General features: G+C 41.6%; 1 protein-coding gene and 1 long non-coding RNA gene across 4 annotated transcripts in view; one reads left to right on the top strand and one right to left on the bottom strand.

Moving 5' to 3' along the window:
- The window catches only part of LOC149463402 (heat shock factor protein 3-like), a 112,174-nt gene that overhangs the window by 31,491 nt on the left and 60,282 nt on the right, over nucleotides 1-20,401 (top strand). For all 3 annotated transcript variants that reach the window (XR_016312403.1, XM_089674895.1, XM_089674896.1), the window contains exon 4: nucleotides 6,879-7,006. Coding sequence is in view for 2 of the 3 variants with exons in the window: in XM_089674895.1 (XP_089531021.1) it covers nucleotides 6,879-7,006 (128 nt within the window). In the remaining variant the exon portion in view is untranslated. The remainder of the gene's footprint in view (nucleotides 1-6,878; nucleotides 7,007-20,401) is intronic.
- On the bottom strand, nucleotides 14,434-19,228 carry LOC149463403 (uncharacterized). Its single transcript, XR_016312402.1, has 2 exons — nucleotides 18,580-19,228; nucleotides 14,434-14,784 (listed from the first exon to the last, which is right to left on the bottom strand). It is a non-coding gene; the product is annotated as an uncharacterized LOC149463403 (long non-coding RNA).

Genomic DNA, 20,401 nt, shown 5'->3' with positions numbered 1-20,401 from the left:
AAGAAATGGTGCCTCCTTGTTGGTGTCAGGGGGAGGAAAAGTACCCGAGGGCCGGATAGAGGCAAGTAAAGGGCTGCATTCAGCCCACAGGCTGCAGTTTGGAGACCACTGATCTATGACGTAAAACATATCCCTTTTGTGTTTTAGCTCCTGAACTGAACATATTTCATCCTTTTTCTTATCTTTTAATCGTGCATTCCTATCTCTTATCCACATCCCCGATATATTCCCCATCCCAGGTGTAAAATATTTTGTGCCAACTAGTGGTATTAATGGTGAATTATACTCCCACCCCGTCTGTTTATACACTAGATCCCATACCTTCAATACATTTAAAGTGCTAGTATTCTCCGCTAACATTCGGTATTGTTGTGTGGAGTCCAATTCATCTTATCTAATTGAACTTTGTTACCCAACTTTTCCCCTGAAAATTATACACCCAATCCATTATTCGTGACAATATAACTGCAAAAAAAAGTCCTTTAATATCTGGAATGTTTAGACCCCCATTTATTTTCTCCCTACATAATCACTCCTGTTTTACTCTTGATTTTTTTATTATCCATATATATCTCATTATTACTCTTTGTAGGACCCTAAGATACATCAGCAACAAATAAATTGGTAACATTTGAAAATGTATATAAGATTTTTGGCAAAATCACCATCTTAATCATATTTATTCAGCCTATCCAGGAAAGCAATCCTTTTGGGCTTTTCCTCAATTCCTCCTTAATCTCGTTAATTAGCGGGATATAATTTGCATGGTAAATACCCTTCAGTGATGGTGTTAGCTTCACTCCTAAATATATTAATTCCTTATCTCTCCAAATAAAGGACAACTTTCCTTGTATTGTCCGTTTCTCTGACTTTGCAAGGTTGATTTGTAAATTTGACAACTCTCCACATTTTCTTAACCACTTGCCTACCAGGCACTTATACCCCCTTATTTACCAGGCCAATTTTCAGCTTTCAGCGCTGCCGCACTTTGATTGACAATTGCGCGGTCATGCAACATTGTACCCATATGAAATTTTGATCATTTTTTTCTCACAAATAGAGCTTTCTTTTGGTGGTATTTAATCGCCACTGGGCGCTTTACTTTTTGCGCTATAAATAAAAAAATTGCAAAAAATTTGAAAAAAAAAAGTTTCTTTGTTTCTATTATAAAATTTTTCAAACAGGTAATTTTTCTCCTTCACTGATGTGCGTTGATGAGGCAGCACTGATGGGCACTGATAGGCGGCACTGATGGGCACTGATAGGCAGCACTAAAGGGCACTGATAGGCAGTACTAATGAGGTGGCACTGATAGGCAGCACTAATGAGGTGTCACGGATAGGCGGCACTAATATGCAGCACTGATAGGTGGCACTAATAGGTGACACTGATGATGGGTACTGATAGACGGCACTGACTGGCATCACTGCTGGGCACTGACTGGCAGCGCTGACTGGCACAACCGCTGGGCACTGACTGGTGGCACTGACTGGCAGCACTGCTGGGCTGCACTGGTGGGTGGGCACAGGTGGGTGGCACTGGTGGGCACAGGTGGGTGGCACTGCTGGGCACAGGTAGGTGGCACTTCTGGGCACAGGTGTGACACTGCAGAGTGGCACAGGTGGGTGATCTGCTGGGCACAGGTGGGTGATCTGCTGGGCACAGGTGGGCGGAGATAGTGGGCGCACTGCTGGGCACAGGTGGGCGGAACTTGTGGGTGGCACTACTGGGCACCGATCATCAGGGCACTGATCATCAGTGCCCTGATGATCGGTGCCGATCCTCGCTCTGACAACTGCCGGTTCTCGGCAGTACTTTCCTCATGATCTGACAGCGTGAGGAAAGTGCAGCCGAGAACCGGCACTTGCATTTCCCTGTGATCAGCGTGTCATTGGACACCGCTGATCATGTGGTGAAAGGACGCTGTGATTGGCCTTTTACCACATCACGTGATCAGCTGTGTCCGTAGGACACAGCGATCATGGAGATCGCCGGGTGCACGCCCCCTAGGGCGCGCAGGAGAGCACGTTCTGGGAGGACGTCATATGACGTCCACCCAGAACTGGCCGGCCGCAGTGCAGCAGTCATTCGGCTATCTGCGGTCGGCAACTAGTTAATATACTCATCATGATTGGTAATGTTAGTCTAGGACTTACAATGTAGAACAGATCATCTGCATATGCCGCAACTTTATCTTCCATTTCTCCAACCTGTATCGCTTTTATATCTATATTATTCTGTATTGTTGCTAAGAGGGGCTCTAAGGATAATATAAACAAGTGAGGTGAGAGTGGACATCCCTAGCTTGTTCCATTATACATTGTAAAAGGTTGAGACAATGTATCATTTATCTTCACTGCTGCTTAAGGGTAGCTGTATAGATTTTTTTATCCATTGCATCATTTTATTCCTTAGGTATTAAACCTAATACCTCTAAAGTGCCCATCATAAATCCACAGTCTTCCCTGTCAAATGCTTTTTTTTTCATCTATTGAGAGGAATATAACCAGGGACTTCTTTCTTACCCTTCTGCAGGAGGAGCAATGATCTCAGACTGTTATATCTTCCTTCTCTCCCTGGTACAAATCCCACCTGATTGGGGTGAACCCATTCTGGCATTAGGTCTTTTATCCTGCTGGCAATTACTTTCGCATTTAGTTTTGTATCAATATTCAGCAATGATATTGGTCTATATCTCGCACATTGAGATACATCTCTTCCTTCTTTAGGTATAATTGTAATGTGTGCCAGAAGCATCTCTTTCCTCGTTTTGATCCCTTCTCCTAATGCAGTGGTTCTCAACCTGTGGGTCGCGACCCCTTTGGGGGTCGAACGACCCTTTCACAGGGGTCACCTAAGACCATCGAACAACACATTTCCAATGTGTAAAGAGTAAATCATTTTATGGTTGGGGGTCACCACAACATGAGAAACTGTATTAAGGGGTCGCGGCATTAGGAAGGTTGAGAACCACTGTCCTAATGCATTCATATATTCGCACATTATAGGCACTAGCTGATTTTTTAATTTCCTGTAATAGCTTATTGTGTACCCATCAGGCCCCGGGTTCTTACCCACTGTTGTACTCCTGAATGCTGCTTGTATTTCCTCCTGTGTTATTGGATTATCCAGCATTGCCACTCTTTCTTCATCTAATCTGGGTAATCCCGCTGCTTTTAAGAATGCCTGTATTTGCATTCTTCTGTCTCCCTTCGGGTCACTTTGGTCCTTATGTTTAACTGCATACAGTAGGCTAGAATATTCTTGGAATGTGCTAGCGATCTTTTTAGTTGGGTATACTATTTCCCCTGATTTATTCCTGATCTTCTCTATATAATTTACTGATTTCTTTTCCCTTAATGTCTTTGCCATTCCCCCCATTGGTATCTTTTTTTGCCACCATATTAAAAACCCTTTTAGTCTCCTGTTCCAGTAAATAATTTAACTCTTTTTAAGATTATTTTATGGTGTACCTCCCTCTCTATTTTATGTATTTGTTCTAATTCCTGTATTTCCTCTATTAATGTTCTCACCTTTTTGGCCTGATTTTCTCTTTTTTGCCCCTACTGAAATCAGGATACCCCTTATATTGGCCTTATGGGCTTGCCATACTGTGGCCCTTGAGACTCCCTTTGTATTATTTAACTGAAAGTATTGCTCGATTTCTTTTTCTTCTTTCTTCGGTCTCCTGATCTTTTAAAAGTGACTCATTTAATTTCCATGTATTTATCTTATCTGAAACCTCTCCCATTCTCAACTTTATTGTGACTGGTGCATGGTTCGACAATGTTGTAACTTCAATGTTTAACCAACAATTCCAGTAATATATGCTTTATCATAATATAATCCAGTGTGGAATATACTGCATGTACAGAGAAATAGAATGTATAATCCTTTTACCCCTGGATGCTTAATTCTCCAAACATCTATTAACTGACATTGATGTAACATCTTTTTTTAAAGCTTTTAAACGTTTACCTCCATTCGTCTGTACCTGCAAAGAATTATCCATCTTTGGGTCCATGCACAGATTAAAATCCCCAGCCACAATTAGTTTCCCTTTCTTGAATTCTATCAGTTTCCTTAATGTCTCCGCTAAGTAGACCGTTGCGTTCTTATTTAGACAGTAAATATTTGCAAGTGTACATTCCATGCCATATATTTCAGGTACTTGTATAGCGCTGTCAATTTATGCAGCACTTTACATATGTATTGTACATTCACATCAGTCCCTATCCCTCAAGGGTAGTACAATCTAGGGTCCCTAACTCACATTCATATACAAGGGCCAGTTTAGACCGGATCCAATTAACCTACCAGCATGTCTTTGGAGTGTGGGAGGAAACCGGAGTACCCGGAGGAAACCCATGCAGGCAAAGGGAGAACATGCAAACTCCAGGAAGGAGGTGCCGTGGCTGGGATTCAAACCAACAACCCTAGTACTGCCAGGCGGAAGTGCTAACCATTTAGCCACTGTGCTGACCTTATAGGTACCCCTTCAGAAACAGAAGTTAAATCTTACATTCCTTGCTACTCCTTTAGCTCTTTTTATTGGAGAGTCTGAAAAATACCAGTTTGGGGTATTTTCTTGACTTGTAATTTAACCCTTTGTATCTAAAGATAAATGTGTCTCTTGTAAGAATACTATATCAGTTGAGTGTTGCCCCATTTCCCTAGTAATCTTATGTCTTTTAACTGGAGTATTCAGACCTTTTACATTGTAATTCATAAAATTAACTACCTTACATAGTTAGTCTGGCTGAAAAAAGACAAAAGTCCATCTAGTTTAACCATAAAAAAAGAAAAAAAAAAGTTATGACCTTCTTGTCAAACATTTATTAATGTTAAAACCTTTTTTGTTTGGGTCACACAGAGAGAGCAATCTGTATAGTAAATTTTAAACCAGCGGAGAGTTTCAGGATACCCCTTTTCTGCTAGCCTACCCTCCCCCCCCTCCTAACACCATTTGACCCTTGCCCAACCCTTGGATCTGTTGTGCATCTAACCCCTCCCACGATCATTCAGCTTGTCCATAGACACCTCCTCCCACCTCCAACTCCTCCCTGAGGGCATAGATTCTGAACTGTGTCTTGCCCCTATTTTTCCTGCCTTCAATAAACCTTCCCCCTCCCCCTCCAAAAAAAACTCTCAAATGCCCAGTCCCATGTTCCACTCATACACCTTCTCCCAACATCCACTTTTCAGTACTATAAATAGGTGCCCCAAGCAGAAACAGCGAGAGGGTGTGGAAAAAAAAAGAGGGAGTGGTGGAGAGGGGGGGGGGGGGGAGGCAGGAGGAGGAAAAAAATAAAAGGGGGGGGGGGGCAGGTGAAAAAGAAGCAACTGGGTCTTTCAAAGGACAACCTCCTCCTCTATCTCCTCTATTAATATCCCTTATTTTAGAGTCTTGTAGAGGTACATTTCTTCTTTCTCTTGCTCTTTCTTCCTTCTTTCCACCTCATCTCATTTCTGTTGCCCTCTTCTCCCTGAGGTTACTTGCCACCTCTCGTATTAGTCCCAGTTCCTCCCTTTTCCCATTAGTCCAGTTTGAGATATCCGGGACTTGCAATTCTAGTTTCTCTCAGAAATCCTGGAGGTCTTCTGGAAACCTTAATCTTGCTGAGCGACCATCTTTCCATCCCACCAGGCAAGCAGGAAAACCCCAGTTATATTTGATGTTTCATGTTCGCATTTGCTCCAAGAAAGGTCTCAGAGTCCTTCTTGCAAATGTTTCTGGCGCTATGTCTGCATAGATTTGCACATCTGTCCTATCGTATGATATTGCGGGAATTCCTCTCATCTTCTCTCAAATTCTTGCTATATCCTGAAAATAGTGAAACCTTACTATCACATCTCTTGGAGTTCCCAGGGATCTCTTTATCCTATGGACTCTATCGATTTTCAATTTCTCAGTTATATGTCTGTTTATTAGTGGATTGAGCACTGTATTCATTACATCTCTTAAATCTTCTTGTGCACTTTCTGGTGGCCCCCGAATCCTCAGATTGTTCCTTCTATTTCTGTTCTCCTGATCTTCTACTTTATATCGCATTCTTCTTTATTCATGTCGCATTTCCTCCAATTGGTTCTTAAGCTCTGTTATTATCTGGGCATGCTTATCCAATTTGCCTTCCGTTTCTTCCACTTGAGACAGTACTTGTCCCAAGTCCTTATGTATTATTTCCATGTCATTCTTTAATGATTGTTCTAGCTTTGCAAACATGTCTGCTATTTCCATTTTTTGTGGGCATCTGAGCTTCCACTCCTGTTTCTTCTGTGCTCCTTATATCCAACTCACAGTCCATATTTAACGTTTCTTTACCTTGACTCAGATCTGTTGTTTCCACTGACAAACTAGATTGGTCTCCACTATTACTCCCCATTACTGATTTTCCACTGGCTCCCCTTTGCCTCTCAGGGGTCTGGTTCCCTGGACTTTTCTTCTGCGGGGGCATGTATTTTTTTATTGTACTAGTATATGTCTTGGGTGTCTTTACTCCAACACCTTTTGCTGATTTGTTCTTCATCTTTCTACCTCCGGCTATTCTTGTTATGCCTTGAAATGTATCCTAATTCCCACTTAGCTTCCACTCTAGGGGATTAGAAGTTATGGACCGGACGAGACAGTACTGATGTTTAAATTTTGTACTCCACTGGGTGACCCCCTCAACCACTTCCCACCAGCTTTTGCCCTTAGTTTTCCACAATCACCTACTTCTCCAGCCAGTTCATACACCTCACACAAGTGCTGTTTACATTAAGCACTCACCGCTCTCTGGCTTCTGCAGGTCCGCCCATGGGGGGGTTGCTGTAAGTAAGTAGGCCTTCCATGTGTGTACTGAAGTGTGCATAAATGAGAATATTGTTTTAATTGACAGATATCGTCTTCTGTAAAATCTGAAGACCCTCACCTATCGCAGGAGGAACTGCAGAAGGTTGCTGCTGAGCTACAGGACCTAAAAGATGGTCAAAACAGTATGGATGCAAAGTTGGAAAGCATGAGGAGGTATGTACTATCTTTCTTCACCTCACTTTGAACTCCCAGCACAGAGACTGAGCTGTGGAAGGTGCTAATGATCGTAACCTGTGGGATCAGCTCCCGATCATGTGACCATGATGACAGCCAATCACAGCGTTCACGTGATCTTTCCTGCCAAAGCATTCAGAAATTTTTAAAAGGAATGCCAAGGTGGACAGGAAGATATTGCCTCTGACAGCCAGAAATCACTGTTATGGACACCACTATTTCAGTGAATTCCTCTAGCTTCTGGGTCCCATGCTGAGCAGCTGTCCTGCTGCATTATGGACACAAGAGGTCGGCCGCTTAGCATGGGCAACATTCAGAAAATGAATAAATGCGAATGAATGCAAAATTTCTCTGATTCAACAAGGTGGAGAGGCGGGGCAGTGATGTCACTTTTCACCTCGTCCAACTGAAGAATGCTTTGCATTCATCCAGAAAATGCAAAGCAATTTATGATTGGCGCCCTTGCTGACTGGCCGACCTCCTCTGTTCAGAATGCAGCAGGTCAGTTGCTCGGTGTAGGACCCAGAAGCAGTCCTGGAGCAGTGATTTCCAGCTTTCAGGGGCATCAGCCATATACAGTACATAATTACAAAGGGTAAAATGAGTTTGAACACGTCACCATTTTTCATATTTTAAAGGTGCTATTGCTATGAAATTTTCACCACAGGTCGGTAACAACTCATGCAATCCATACATACAAAGAAACCAAAACAAATACATTCAGAAATTAAGTTATGTGTAATAAGATGGAATGACACACGGAAAAGTATTGAACACGCGAACTGAAATTTATTTAATACTTGGTGCAAAATCCTTTGTTAGTAATGACAGCTTCAAGAAGCCTCCTGTATGGAGACACTAGTGGCATGCATTGCTCATGTGTGATTTTGACCCATTCTTCCACACAAACAATCTTCAAATCTTGAAGGTTCCGTGGGCCTCTTTTATGTACTCTGATCTCTAAATCTTTCCATAGATTTGCTATTGGATTCAAGTCAGGTGATTAACTGGGCCATTCTAGCAGCTTTATTTTATTTCTTTGAAACCAATTGTGAGTTTCCTTGGCTTTGTGTTTGGGATCATTGTCTTGCTGAAATGTCCACTCTCGTTTCATCTTCATCATCCTGGTAGATGGCAGCAGATTTTTATCAAGAATGTCTTTTGGTCCATTTTTCCATTCTTCCTTCCTTCAATGATATGATGTTTGCCAGTACTGTATGCTGAAAAACGGCCGCACACTATGATATTCTCACCTCCATGCTTCATTGTTGGTATGGGGTTTTTGGGGTGATGTGGAGTCCCATTTGACCTCCAAACATGGTGTGTATTATGGCATCCAAAGGGTTCCGTTTTTGTTTTGCCCAGGATTTCACAGGCTTGTCTAAATGTTCTGCAGCCAACTTTTAAATGAGCTTCAACATGCTTTTTCTTCAGCAAGGGAGTCTTGCGTATATAATCAGTGTAGTAATGTTAAGTATTTATTTTAATAAAAAACATGTCATCCACGTGGAAGAAATCTCATTACAAGCAGAGCTGCAGAGAAACACTGACCAGCCAAAATCAAAGATGGCCACAGGACCTTCGTGAGGCTCTGGCGGCTTGACGTCACGGCGTACGGCTCCTCCTTGATGCGTTTTGTGCCACGCACGTTTTAACATTACTACACTATGGGCATCCTTCTTTTTGACTCTACGTTGAGCAATTAATCTACAGAATCTCATGTGACACTAAGCTACAGGGCAGCTCCAGGATCCAGAGGAGGGATATCCTTTCCAGGCTGTACACCTATTCCACCTTAAAGGGGACCTCTGGCTGAAAACATCTTATATATTGTACTGCTTATTTTAAATGCACATCTCGTGGTGTGTATTTTTACCATATTCCCTGCACTTCACCGAAATGGAATAATTGTCACATGGAATGTATCTTCACCTGAGCACAGGATTTCCACTTCACATCAATAATTAATGACGATATATCACACTCATATTGGACTTTTATTTATCGTATATGGGCATATCAAATAATCACACAATATATACGAACTTTGCACTTTATTAATTATTTGAATTATTTGCACTATTTTAGTAATAATATTATTGGATGTTCTTTCAGCACTGCACTTTTTTGATTATATATGCTATTGAAGGTATCAGCTTTCCTTTTGGTGCATTTTGCTGCTGAATAGATTTAAGCGCTCACTGATCCCTCTAACAAATGGGAGTCTTGCGTGGTGAGCATGCATACAGGCCATGGTGGTTGAGTGCATTACTTATTGTTTTCTTTGAAATGATTGTACCTGATAATTCCAGGTCTTTCTGAAGCTCTCCACAAGTAGTCCTTGGCTCTTGGACAACTCTACTGATAATTATTTTCAGTCCTCTGTCAGAAATCTTGCGAGGAGCATCTGTTTGTGGCTGGCTTGTGGTGAGATGATGTTCTTTCCACTTCTGGATTATTGCCCCAACAGTGCTCACTGGAACAGTCAGAAGTTTAGAAATCCTTCTGTAACCAATGCAATGAGTATGTTTTGCAACAATACGTTTGCATAGGTCTTGGGAGAGCTCTTTGCTTTTACCCATCATGAGACGTTTTTTGTGTGACATCTTGGTAATGAGACAACTTTTTATAGGCCATCAGTTGAGACTGAACCAGCTGATATTAACTTGCACCGACAAGAGGCAGGATTGCTTTCTAATTACTGATGGATTTCAGCTCCTTACATTGGTGGCCATTGTCGAAGGGCTCCTTACATTGGTGGCCATTGTCGAAGGGCTCCTTGCATTGGTGGCCATTGTCGAAGGGCTCCATACATTGGTGGTTCCTGTAAAAGGGCTCCTTACATTGGTGGCCATTGTCGAAGGGCTCCTTACATTGGTGGCCATTGTCGAAGGGCTCCTTGCATTGGTGGCCATTGTCGGATGGCTCCATACATTGGTGATTCCTGTAGAAGGGCTCCATACATTGGTGGTCCGTGTAGAAGGGCTCCATACATTGGTGGTCCGTGTAGAAGGGCTCCATACATTGGTGGTCCGTGTGGAAGGGCTCCATACATTGGTGGTCCGTGTGGAAGGGCTCCATACATTGGTGGTCCGTGTGGAAGGGCTCCATACATTGGTGGTCCATGTGGAAGGGCTCCATACATTGGCGGTCCGTGTGGAAGGGCTCCATACATTGGCGGTCTGTGTGGAAGGGCTCCATACGTTGGAGGTCCGTGTCGAAGGGTTCCATACATTGGCGGTCCGTGTCGAAGGGTTCCATACATTGGCGGTCCGTGTCGAAGGGTTCCATACTGTTGGATTTTTAGACACATATAATACTTCTTCTAGTGTCTTGAGGCGATTATGAATGAAAGAGCCATTGAAATAAAAAATGAAGTGTGATTTTATTCTATCACACAATGGTGTCAAATAACAATGTAAAGCGTATTATGAACAGTTCCATGTAGATAAAACTATTGTAAAAATGACAAGCGAAAGTTTAAAACAAAGAGTCCCCATTATCTGTCATGGCTGTCCTTGCCATGTGCGATACTCCATGTCCTTGTCCGTCTCAATGACTTTGTGAAGAAGGAAAAGCCGGATGTGACTATATTGTAGCCGGAAGTGATCTCAGTATGCACCTGTTGCAGCTTCTCAGACGTGTGTATGCAAGAGTCATGTAGCTTGTAAGTGTGTGTGTGAGTGAGTGTCTCTTTGTCCGTTGTCTCATGGACTTTTAAGAGGCAAATGTACGTCATAGTTAGTGATCTTAATACCTTCTATGGAAATTATTACTGCTTAGCAAAGCCATTTCATAAAAGGAAGGGGATGCTATACATATGATGTTTGATGGACAGGAACATATGAATGCTGATGTAAATAATATTATAAGCTAATGACGTAAAAAATAATATAGCTTAAGAACATATCAATGTATAATCCCTAAACTATATATGTATCAATGTTAGAGACGTATACTAAATACACACAGATTATTATTAAAATACATAATGTAATAGTAAGTCACTTCTAATAACCTTGACATAACTAACAAATACTTTTATGCCTAAATATAGTATACTCAACCTTCAACTAGTATATACCATTTCAGCTTAACTTGTATATCTTTTGGTCTCAGCTATAATTGAAGAATAGTAAATACTACCATTTGTCAAAGACCATTCACACATATTAATATTAATTATGACTAATCATAAAAACCAAATATTTTGCAAGCTTGCCATCAATATAAATGCCGAATCATAATTTAGATTTAACATGTCCCCCTTATTATGATTAGTTCAGAATTAATGCTTAATCAATGCACACTTCATTCATGTCCCATACACACCGTCTTATACCAAATGATCGTATATATTCTTCATAACTGGACCAATCAAAAATAACTTTCCTTCAAACCTCTATACCAGCGGTTCTCAACCTGGGGGTCGCGACCCCTTTGGGGGTCGAACGACCATTTCCCAGGGGTCGCCTAAGACCATCGGAAAACACATATTTCCGATGGTCTTAGGAACTGAGACACCGCTGCAGTCTCCGGCGATGTGTGGGCGGGATGATACGCTGCTGTCACCTGGCCACACCTCCGGGATCGCTCAGCAGCTCCGCCTCCTCGCCGCTGATTGGCCACCGGAACTGTAGCTCAGGAGAGGCACACAGGCGGCCAATCACCGGCGAGGAGTTGGAGCTTGGAGAGGAGGAGCCGAGCGGCAGCGCGCGTACATCAAAGAAGACCGAGGGAGCTGCCGGAGCGAGTGAAGAGGAGAGCGGCCAGAGAAGGAAGACAGCTGACAGGTAAGTGAGAGAGCGAGCCCAGGCTGGAGCAGGGGTCAGCAAGGTAAGTATCATTGGTGTCAGTGGGAGGAATAGTGCCCCATCATTTGTGTCACTAATACCAACGATGGGGCACTATTCCTCCCCCAACTGACACCAACGATGGGGCACTATTCCTCCCCCCACTGACACCCAACGATGTGGCACTATTCCTCCCCCCACTGACACCAACGATGGGGCACTATTCCTCCCCCAACTGACACCAACGATGGGGCACTATTCCTCCCCCCACTGACACCAACGATGGGGCACTATTCCTCCCCCCACTGACACCAACGATGGGGCACTATTCCTCCCCCCACTGACACCAACGATGGGGCACTATTCCTCCCCCCACTGACACCAACGATGGGGCACTATTCCTCCCCCCACTGACACCAACGATGGGGCACTATTCCTCCCCCCACTGACACCAACGATGGGACACTATTCCTCCCCCCACTGACACCAACGATGGGGCACTATTCCTCCCCCCACTGACACCAACGATGGGGCACTATTCCTCCCCCCACTGACACCAACGATGGGGCACTATTCCTCCCCCCACTGACACCAACGATGGGGCACTATTCCTCCCCCCACTGACACCAACGATGGGGCACTATTCCTCCCCCCACTGACACCAACGATGGGGCACTATTCCTCCCCCCACTGACACCAACGATGGGGCACTATTCCTCCCCCCACTGACACCAACGATGGGGCACTATTCCTCCCCCCACTGACACCAACGATGGGGCACTATTCCTCCCCCCACTGACACCAACGATGGGGCACTATTCCTCCCCCCACTGACACCAACGATGGGGCACTATTCCTCCCCCCACTGACACCAACGATGGGGCACTATTCCTCCCCCCACTGACACCAACGATGGGGCACTATTCCTCCCCCCACTGACACCAACGATGGGGCACTATTCCTCCCCCCACTGACACCAACGATGGGGCACTATTCCTCCCCCCACTGACACCAACGATGGGGCACTATTCCTCCCCCCACTGACACCAACGATGGGGCACTATTCCTCCCCCCACTGACACCAACGATGGGGCACTATTCCTCCCCCCACTGACACCAACGATGGGGCACTATTCCTCCCCCCACTGACACCAACGATGGGGCACTATTCCTCCCCCCACTGACACCAACGATGGGGCACTATTCCTCCCCCCCACTGACACCAACGATGGGGCACTATTTCCCCCCCCCCCTGACCCCAACGATGGGGCACTATTCTCCCCTCCACCACACTGACATCAATGATGGGGCACTATTCCTCCCACTGACACCAATGATGGGGCACTATTCCTCCCACTGACACCAGTGATGGGGCACTATTCCTCCCACTGACACCAGTGATGGGGCACTATTCATCCCACTGATACCAACGATGGGGCACTATTCCTCCCACTGATACCAACGATGGGGCACTATTCCTCCCACTGATACCAACGATGGGGCACTATTCCTCCCACTGACACCAACGATGGGGCACTATTCCTCCCACTGACACCAACGATGGGGCACTATTCCTCCCACTGACACCAGTGATGGGGCACTATTCCTCCCACTGACACCAGTGATGGGGCACTATTCATCCCACTGATACCAACGATGGGGCACTATTCCTCCCACTGATACCAACGATGGGGCACTATTCCTCCCACTGATACCAACGATGGGGCACTATTCCTCCCACTGATACCAACGATGGGGCACTATTCCTCCCACTGATACCAACGATGGGGCACTATTCCTCCCACTGATACCAACGATGGGGCACTATTCCTCCCACTGACACCAACGATGGGGCACTATTCCTCCCACTGACACCAGTGATGGGGCACTATTCCTCCCACTGACACCAGTGATGGGGCACTATTCATCCCACTGACATCAGTGATGGGGCACTATTCCTCCCACTGATACCAACGATGGGGCACTATTCCTCCCACTGACATCAGTGATGGGGCACTATTCCTCCCACTGATACCAACGATGGGGCACTATTCCTCCCACTGATACCAACAATGGGGCACTATTCCTCCCACTGATACCAACGATGGGGCACTATTCATCCCACTGACATCAGTGATGGGTCACTACTCCTTCCACTGACACCAATGACATGGCACTACTCCTCCCACTGCAAAATTACAGTTATGAAGTAGCAATGAAAATAATTTTATGGTTGGGGGTCACCACAACATGAGGAACTGTATTAAGGGGTCGCGGCATTAGAAAGGTTGAGAACCACTGCTCTATACCTTATCTTTCAGTTTCTCTTCCTAAAAATTCTTAATCATAATGTTAATTGATATATGATAATATAGTAATAATAATAATAATAAAAATAATTAAATGATGTAATAATAATTAATGTAGTATATTTCCATATTTGTATAATATTTGAACTCTCCGGAAATATACTTTTCCATTCTAAAATGTGTCATAAGTTTATATTGCTCCTATAAGAGTAATATGTTTCTTAAATCTTTTAACAAAAGATATTCTAATAACTGAAATAACTCTATGAAGTTTTAACCAAAAAATATTCCGTATACGAATATATAAAAAATAATAATAATATTATCCCAATATGGATGTAAGTATCGGAATAAAAGGATCATTAAAATGTATATGTGACCTATAACAATATTATCAATAATAAATTATTTTATCACTAATAAATAGATTTCCTCTTGATGAATCTTTTCTTCATGCAATGTCTATATAATATCTTCTTTAAGTTCTGTAAGGTAGAAACATTTTTGTTGAATGCGATAAATCAGTCACAAGTGTGAAGTATTAAGCTCTTGTTCAATCTTCTTCCATATGAAGATCTCTTCTTTAACGTCCGAATTCTTTCACGTTGGCTTGTAGGAGATTGTTACGCTTCATGTTTGATTTTAGATGTCATTTCTGTAAAGAAATGCAGTATCATTACTTTGGCACAAACATTGCATTATTCTTGCACCTTTTTCAACAAATATGAAAGATTATGGAACAATCAGTTTATGAGTTTGGAACATATATTGTGAAGTATCATTACTTCCTATTTCCTTTTACAGAAAACCTCTATATATCAATCAAAATACTGTCCTAATCCTGTCTAAAATTACCTAAACTAGAATACAAAAGTAGTGTGTTATTTAGGTATGACAGGACGCAATATTTCATCATAGGTCATGACCGCAAAACCCTGTTTTACTAAACAAAGAAAGGTTTTGTATCACCCCAGAGATGACAAAGGTTTATGCCTTTGTTCTCATCCCTATAATATTAGAAATATGCGTAGCTGTTTTCTGTGCTGATGTCATTATTCTGGTGTTAGTGTTCTTCAGTAGTACATGTGTTGCTGTGAATGTGAGGTAGAGACTTGTCTGATACAGCTGTACCTATCACAATGTGTTTGGCTAACAGTGCTCTTATCCACTGAGGATACCTTTCACGACATTCTCTGAATGTATCTTCCTCAAGAATTCTTTTTAGTGAACTGTTAAGAGACTGTAATATGATACTATGTGACTTTACTGTGCTTTGTGAAGCTTTGATTGCATAAAAGAAACTCAACAGTTGTTGTACCTCAGATGTAAAAGTTCTTTCCAATGGTGATAAATTTCTGGAGAAGTAACTAATTAGTCTCTCATTACCTTCTTTTAATTGAGACAAAGTTACTGAAATTGCATTATCAGATACATGAGTTTCACAACAAAAGGAGCATTGGAACAAACCTCAACTGTACCTAATGTTGGCGCGTTCTGCAAATCCTTTTTCAACACTTTTAAAGCATTATTCTCATTTGGACCCCATTGGTCAACTAAGTTATTTTTACTCTTCAAAAGATGATATAATGGCTTAACTTTCTCTGCGAAACCATGTATAAACTCTTTACAATGATTTATGTTTTTCAAAAATTGTTGCAATGCTTTGTGTTGTAGGAACTGGAATGGCAGTGATTGCTCTGACTGTTTCCTGCAATAATTGTCTCTTTCCTTGACTGATCTCCATGTGAAAGCATTTCACCTGACTTTTCATCGGCTGAACTCTTTCCGGGTTTAATTTTAGGCCTACATCCTGTAACAACATAAATAACTCAGACAAAAGAGTAATATGTTCGTTAACATTCTGCGTACTTAGCATAATTGTATTTACATGCTGAAAAATGCATTCTGGCCTTGAAAATTGTGATAGACGTTTTCTATGGACTCATGGACTACACCATCACTGATGTCTAAACCAGCTACTAACCGAGTGAATGCATAGGTCTCTTTCTGAAACTTAAAAGCTAACTTGTATTGACAACTTTTAGCTATGGGGATCGAAAAATGACTGTTATCGATTTCCAAAACAGAAAACACTTTGGATTCGGCCTTTAAATGTGACTTGATATTAGAATGATCAGGAACAACTGCTTTGTTATTTGTAATATGTTTATTCAGTGTCCTGAAATCAACTGACAAAGAATATGAATTGTCAGCATTTTTGATAGGCCAAATACAGTTATTTACTACTGATTGTGTTTTCTTTAAAATCCCAAGTTGTACAAACTCTTGAATAATGGCAGAAAGTGGTCCTATTGATTCTCGTGGTAATTCATATTGATTAAGGGCTTTAGGATCTTTTCCCTCAATATTCAATTCTGTATCTTTCAAAGTTCCTATGTCATTTTTAAATTTTGACCACAAACTTGGAAAACGTTGTACCAATTCTTGTAAAGCATAATTACCATCAGTATCAGGCCATTTTTGTGCTGTAGACATTTTAGAGTTGAAACCAACATCACTGTATATAGAAGGATCCATTAACATTGATTTGGGCCTAGATGGATTCCTCCAAATAACTTTGGTCATAATATCAATAATCCACTTTTGCTTATTGATAAAATCAATGCCAAGAATATTCTCGGTGGCATTACTATACCAAATATCAATGTTAGTTTTCACTAGCCCAGGTATTTCAAATGTTACATTAGGTACCTGTCTAGCAGTGGAATGACCTGTATTATTAAAACCTTTTATTTTACACATGGGTGAATTTGGTTTCACAGGTACGTTTTCTCTGGTAAGATTAATCTCAGATCCGCTGTCAATTAGGAATTTGATCTTTTTACCATTTAGTAATCCGTCTATAAAAGGCCTTCCATTGTCATCCAATACAATTGGAGCGACAAATTCTAACGATATCGGGGATGAATGTGGACGTGATTCTATTTTTGGAACTGGTAATAAACCATTTCTGTCAGTGACAGCCCTTCTCACCCTGTTGTCAGAACAGTTGTTTCTAGTCAAAGTATGAATTTGTTTAACTGATAAGGCATAAGGCAATTCAGTTAAATTTGTATCATTACACAACACAGCAGGTTGTACAAAAGCTGCTTTTTCACTTTTTATTTCCATTTTCTTTATTTGTGAGTCAAGTTTAAACTTCCAACAATGGCGTCTGATATGACCTTGTTTATGACAGTGAAAGCATGTGTTATACTCATTATGACTCACTTGCTTGCATCTGTCGTTGTCATTCTTACTGGGACCTGTAGTAGTTCCTGGCATAACTGTAGTCTGACTGTTGTTGTCACTTTGAAGCACAGCTACCTCATAAGTGAAATGGTTGTTTTTCAATTTTCTCCGGATTCTATCAATGAAACTTACTATATCATTCAAATTTTGTTTTTCCTCTGCTATGACAATGGTTACTGGGTCTAAATACGTGAATTTCTTTACAAAAGCTTTGATCATAGCTGAGTCTTCCTCATTTTCTACTCCAAATATAATTTTATATGCTTTGGAAAACTTATTTTTAAATTCAAAAGGGTCTTCGTCAGCAGTAGTCTGAAGTAAGTCTAGCATTTCTACAGAAGGTACGTCTTCACCTGTTGAACATAACAGCAATTGTCGCAGTCTGTCTGTCGCGTCATTATGTTTTTTCTGATCTTTATCGTTAACAACAGAATTTTTAATTCGAGACATAAATTTAATTGGTAGCCACATCGGAAATAAATAATTTATGTCATGATTTGAAATCTGATGGCATTTGACATGCATTTCATATATTTCCATGTTGCTGTAGATATCTTTATCTGGATCATAAGCAGGGATGTCTTTTAAAACTTTCATTAATTGATTATGTATTTGCAACTTAAGTTTTGCAGTTTTACATAACAATTCTTTATGTTTAATTTGTGTTTCGTCATCAGAGTCAATATCCGAACTTTCAGAGATATCGGACAGCCGTGGCTCTGATTTTGAATCACTCTGTTTGTCATCTGTGTTTATCATGGCAACCTGTTTACTGTCATTCTGCAGTCTTAACAAAAGATTTGTCTCTGAGTCAATTTGTTCCTCAAGATTCTCTATGTAATTACAAAAAATGTCACAGTTTGGGCAACTAAGAGCATCTTGAGACAAATTTTCATGCTTTTCTGTATTCTGTACAGTGCTACATTCTGTCTGTTTTAATGTACAAGCTTTTTTAACAGGTAAATCAACATTCAAAATCATTTTGTTGAATATTCTTACTAAATTTAAGATGTTAGATATCTTCTTACGCTGTCTGTGGACAGTAAATCTAGATTTATCTATCTGAATATTGGCCTGTAAACATTCGTTATACATATAGTGCCATAGCTGACTGTCTTCAGAATATAAAGAAACATCTTTAAATTCTAACTTGCTTTCATTAACTAAGTCATCAATAAATTCCATAATTGTTACTCACCGTAATCAGAAGATTTTCTCGTTTGACCCGGCTCAATCACTGGAATTCTCGTCCACGTCTGTTTAATCGCCTGTTCTGCTAGGTTATTTTCACCGTGTTTTCCCAAGACTTGACAATCACAGAATTGTGCGTAGTTTTCCCCCTTAAGGCATGGGGAAATCCGTAGAAAAAACGTTCGGCGGTGGCTGGCTCACCAAAATGTTGGATTTTTAGACACATATAATACTTCTTCTAGTGTCTTGAGGCGATTATGAATGAAAGAGCCATTGAAATAAAAAATGAAGTGTGATTTTATTCTATCACACAATGGTGTCAAATAACAATGTAAAGCGTATTATGAACAGTTCCATGTAGATAAAACTATTGTAAAAATGACAAGCGAAAGTTTAAAACAAAGAGTCACCATTATCTGTCATGGCTGTCCTTGCCATGTGCGATACTCCATGTCCTTGTCCGTCTCAATGACTTTGTGAAGAAGGAAAAGCCGGATGTGACTATATTGTAGCCGGAAGTGATCTCAGTATGCACCTGTTGCAGCTTCTCAGACGTGTGTATGCAAGAGTCATGTAGCTTGTAAGTGTGTGTGTGAGTGAGTGTCTCCTTGTCCGTTGTCTCATGGACTTTTAAGAGGCAAATGTACGTCATAGTTAGTGATCTTAATACCTTCTATGGAAATTATTACTGCTTAGCAAGCCATTTCATAAAAGGAAGGGGATGCTATACATATGATGTTTGATGGACAGGAACATATGAATGCTGATGTAAATAATATTATAAGCTAATGACGTAAAGAATAATATAGCTTAAGAACATATCAATGTATAATCCCTAAACTATATATGTATCAATGTTAGAGACGTATACTAAATGCACACAGATTATTATTAAAATACATAATGTAATAGTAAGTCACTTCTAATAACCTTGACATAACTAACAAATACTTTTATGCCTAAATATAGTATACTCAACCTTCAACTAGTATATACTATTTCAGCTTAACTTGTATATCTTTTGGTCTCAGCTATAATTGAAGAATAGTAAATACTACCATTTGTCAAAGACCATTCACACATATTAATATTAATTATGACTAATCATAAAAACCAAATATTTTGCAAGCTTGCCATCAATATAAATGCAGAATCATAATTTAGATTTAACACATACATTGGCGGTCCGTGTCGAAGGGTTCCATACATTGGCGGTCCGTGTCGAAGGGTTCCATACATTGGCGGTCCGTGTCGAAGGGTTCCATACATTGGCGGTCCGTGTCGAAGGGTTCCATACATTGGTGGGCCGTGTCGAAGGGCTCCTTACATTGGTGGTCATTGTCGAAGGGCTCCTTACATTGGTGGTCATTGTCGAAGGGCTTTTTACATTGGTGGTCATTGTCGAAGGGCTCCTTACTTTGGTGGGTGGTCATTGTCGAAGGGCTCCTTACATTGGTGGGTGGTCATTGTCGAAGGGCTCCTTACATTGGTGGGTGGTCATTGTCGAAGGGCTCCTTACATTGGTGGGTGGTCATTGTCGAAGGGCTCCTTACATTAGTGGGTGGTCATTGTCGAAGGGCTCCTTACATTGGTGGGTGGTCATTGTCGAAGGGCTCCTTACATTGGTGGGTGGTCATTGTCGAAGGGCTCCTTACATTGGTGGGTGGTCATTGTCGAAGGGCTCCTTACATTGGTGGGTGGTCATTGTCGAAGGGCTCCTTACATTGGTGGGTGGTCATTGTCGAAGGGCTCCTTACATTGGTGGGTGGTCATTGTCGAAGGGCTCCTTACATCGGTGGTCATTGTCGAAGGGCTCCTTACATCGGTGG

This window comes from Staurois parvus, unplaced genomic scaffold (genome assembly GCF_062004578.1).
Source record: "Staurois parvus isolate SC_StPar_1 unplaced genomic scaffold, SC_StPar_1.0 ptg000154l, whole genome shotgun sequence".
Classification (NCBI taxonomy): Eukaryota; Metazoa; Chordata; class Amphibia; order Anura; family Ranidae; genus Staurois; species Staurois parvus.
Note: the sequence above shows the minus strand (reverse complement) of the source record. Positions and strands in the feature narration are given on the sequence as shown.